The sequence below is a fragment of the Perkinsus marinus genome (assembly GCF_000006405.1).
Source record: "Perkinsus marinus ATCC 50983 genomic scaffold scf_1104296966988, whole genome shotgun sequence".
In the NCBI taxonomy this organism is placed as follows: Eukaryota; Perkinsozoa; order Perkinsida; family Perkinsidae; genus Perkinsus; species Perkinsus marinus.
This window is the reverse complement of record NW_003203723.1, coordinates 68,450-71,453: the sequence shown is the minus strand read 5'-3', so window position 1 is coordinate 71,453 and position 3,004 is coordinate 68,450. Positions and strand designations below refer to the sequence as shown.

General features: G+C 47.8%; 1 protein-coding gene across 1 annotated transcript in view; it reads right to left on the bottom strand.

The window, feature by feature from the left end:
- Positions 1-2,307: 2,307 nt before the first annotated feature.
- Pmar_PMAR002623 (hypothetical protein) overlaps positions 2,308-3,004 on the bottom strand; it is a gene marked incomplete at both ends in the record, with an annotated part of 1,071 nt that continues 374 nt past the window's right edge. The window contains one exon of the mRNA XM_002768864.1: positions 2,308-2,703. Coding sequence (XP_002768910.1) covers positions 2,308-2,703 — 396 coding nt within the window. The remainder of the gene's footprint in view (positions 2,704-3,004) is intronic.

The window sequence follows — 3,004 nt, the reverse complement described above, 5'->3', positions numbered from 1 at the left end:
TTGGCGGTTCGATTTACAGCCCTATCTCGTGCTGCATCTGAGTGGCTCGCAAACCGTTCTGACAGCTCGTATGGAGAGGACGTGAAAGAACTCGGCCGCTCCTTCAAATTCTTCGTCCCCACCGCTACGGCGATGCGGGCCTTTCGCAGTCTAGAGCGCTACAATGCCATACGTGAAGTCGTCTGCGGTCGCAACCAGTTGAGATACTCACGGTCGAAAATTGATCATGGCACTGTGTCATGCCCATTCTGCGAGTCGGGGGAAGACGAGGACTTCTCTCACTTTCTATTCCGGTGCGATAATTGGACACAGCATAGACGCGAGTTCTTTGATGCCGTGAAGTTGCGCGGCATTTGCTGGCCTCCTCCATCCGGGGATCTCCTACTGGAGGATAGGGTTTTGGCTCTCCATCTGGAGCGGTTTATAAAGGCTACTGGTCGGTTAAAACGCCATTGAGCTCCACTGAGGCAGTCTGTTCACTATTTATTGGGAGCAACAGAGGCGGCTATAGGGCTCACGTGGCCGTGCCGCTTCCTAGTACTCAAAAGAAGAAGAAGGAGGAGTCAGTATCGGACAACAAGGAATATATTCTCACTCGCCCACAGCTCTACTGCTCTAAACGTCTACGAGACTGATATACAACCCAGCCCTCGGCGCAAGCTAGGATCTTGAATTTGATACAGAGTGTCAAACATTGATATAAAGAGATCACTGGTCAAACATCAGAAATTGGTACCAATTGATCAGAAATCTGCAGCTGTATTTGAGGACGTATGACCCGTGTGGACATGATGTAGCAGCAACGGCATTCATAGGCGTTAATTGACACCAAGTTATTGTGTCACACATTTTGTGTGTGTCCCTAGTCTCCATAACTGTGTTCTGTTATCTCCTAGCGTTGAACTAGCCGCTAATTTAAGGCTTAACGGTCAAGCAGCGGACTCGGTTCGTAACTGCTTCGAGTATTGTGATTGTTGGTATTGTGATTGTTGTGGTTATTCCTGACATCATCATGGTTACATAAGCTCTATTGTGGTATCTACTTTGTCATCAAGTTCATCACTTTGTGAACCTTTGTACACGTCGACGGTCAATAGTCTGTAGAGTTCTACGAAGCAAATTGTACCAATACCGTCGTAACGAGCCCGAGTTTCTGAGAAATTTAAATTCAAGGCATTGCATGCAAAACAGTCACTGTTGAACTGATGATTGAAACAACAAAATTGGGAACTTCAGAATTCGTAATACTCACTCGATGAAATTTCAGACCCGGACGGATTTCCTATCAGTATTGAATCGGAGTGCAAAACATAAACTGAAGCGCCCATCAGAAGCCTCAGGCCTTCCAGTGCCATCTTGCAATCACAACTTGTGACTGCTTACTCGACGAGATATGGGGTCTCATGTTGAATCGATTGAAGGAGAAATATCGTATGCAGTGAACCGGTAGTATATGACCGTCGCGTACCGACGACCTCCACTGTGACACAGACGGCCCTGGTATACACAGAGTGGAGTAGCCATATTATCGCGAAGATCGGGAGGGCTACGGACGCCGAGGTCGGGACAACTGCAGAACTTCCTCTACATTTACCACAGCTTCACATGACATTCTTGTCTGTGTACCTTAGCTGTCATTTGTGAGTCTCCAAAGGCAAATAGGGAATTTGTTTTCTCTTAATTTCACATCATAATTTCTGCGACAAATCTTGAGTATACAAGAAAGCAAACAAGCAAAAGCAAATCTGATGGTCTATTCACGGTGAATATGAACTTTTTGTTTGAGTATGCCGAACGGGAAGAACATTGGGCCTGTAACTTAGGAATTGCTCCTTAAGGCGCACCTTAAAAATATGAATTCCTCACGCTCCTTCTGTAAGGAAGGCCTCCTAAGTTACAGGCCCATTGCAATGGGAGTTCTTCCAGTCACCGGATACTTCGATCGCCATCCATAACACTTCGCCTCAGACACGCTGAGCTTTGCATTGCCCACTCGACCACTTCTACGAGTCTCAACTCAGAATATCAACACCCGCGTACCATACGCAAGTTGTTTTTGAAGGTTAAGTGTGACCCATGCGATTGGGTCCGCGTTCAGACCCGTTTCACACACTACCTATACGTACGCTGCGTGCGTATAGGTGTCGACTCTCATCGACCATCTCAGTGTACTCCATCAGCTAGTCTTTTCCTTGTCTCAGTAGTATCCTCATCGATCTGCCCATCTCCACAGAAGTGAGCTCTCTGTCCAGAGCTGCCGTATTGACAACCAAACATAGTGTAGTTCAACACAGAGTGTTCTAATGCCTAGGCCTTCCTAGCCCTCTTGCAACATCGTTCACAGTTGCAGATGAATCCATACGGATCAAGTTGCTTTTGTCTTTCTCCAACTGAATCCTCTTCAATGTCACAATAGCTGATCATGAGTTCCTCGCCAGCAGCTATCGACCCCGACTCTGACACATTTGCCACTAGCGTTGCTCCATCACCAGAGAACTCGATCTCCATATTAGGTCGACACGAGTGGTTCACACAAGACAACAAGGGGAAGACCGCCCAGCCTCTATAGTCAGGTGATAGCGTCCGACTATCAATCACAACACCCTGACCTAAATCAACCTCGACAGAATCATCATCGTCCAACACAGCAGGTGTGGTGGCGCCTTGCACGACCGCTCGTAGAGCACTCAGGTCGGCGTCAGTCTGAGACACCGCCAGAAGGTACTCCGTCAGTGGGTTGGGATAGGTAACCATAATAGCGTTTCGACACAGCTTTCCAACCAAGCCATTGAGGCCTTTCAAACTCCCAAACTTCTTCGTTTCCACGTCAGCCTCCCTCAGCAGATCTGCCATTGCTCTTGCGCCCTTCTCCAGTGTTTCTTTACAGGCTTCAACGAACTTTGCAGCTTCTTGTGGATCTTCAGTACGTCCACACATTCCCAGTAGTTCACATCACCACCGCATAGCCTTCTCACTCCTTCTCTCAGCTCAGCCTCAGCACCAG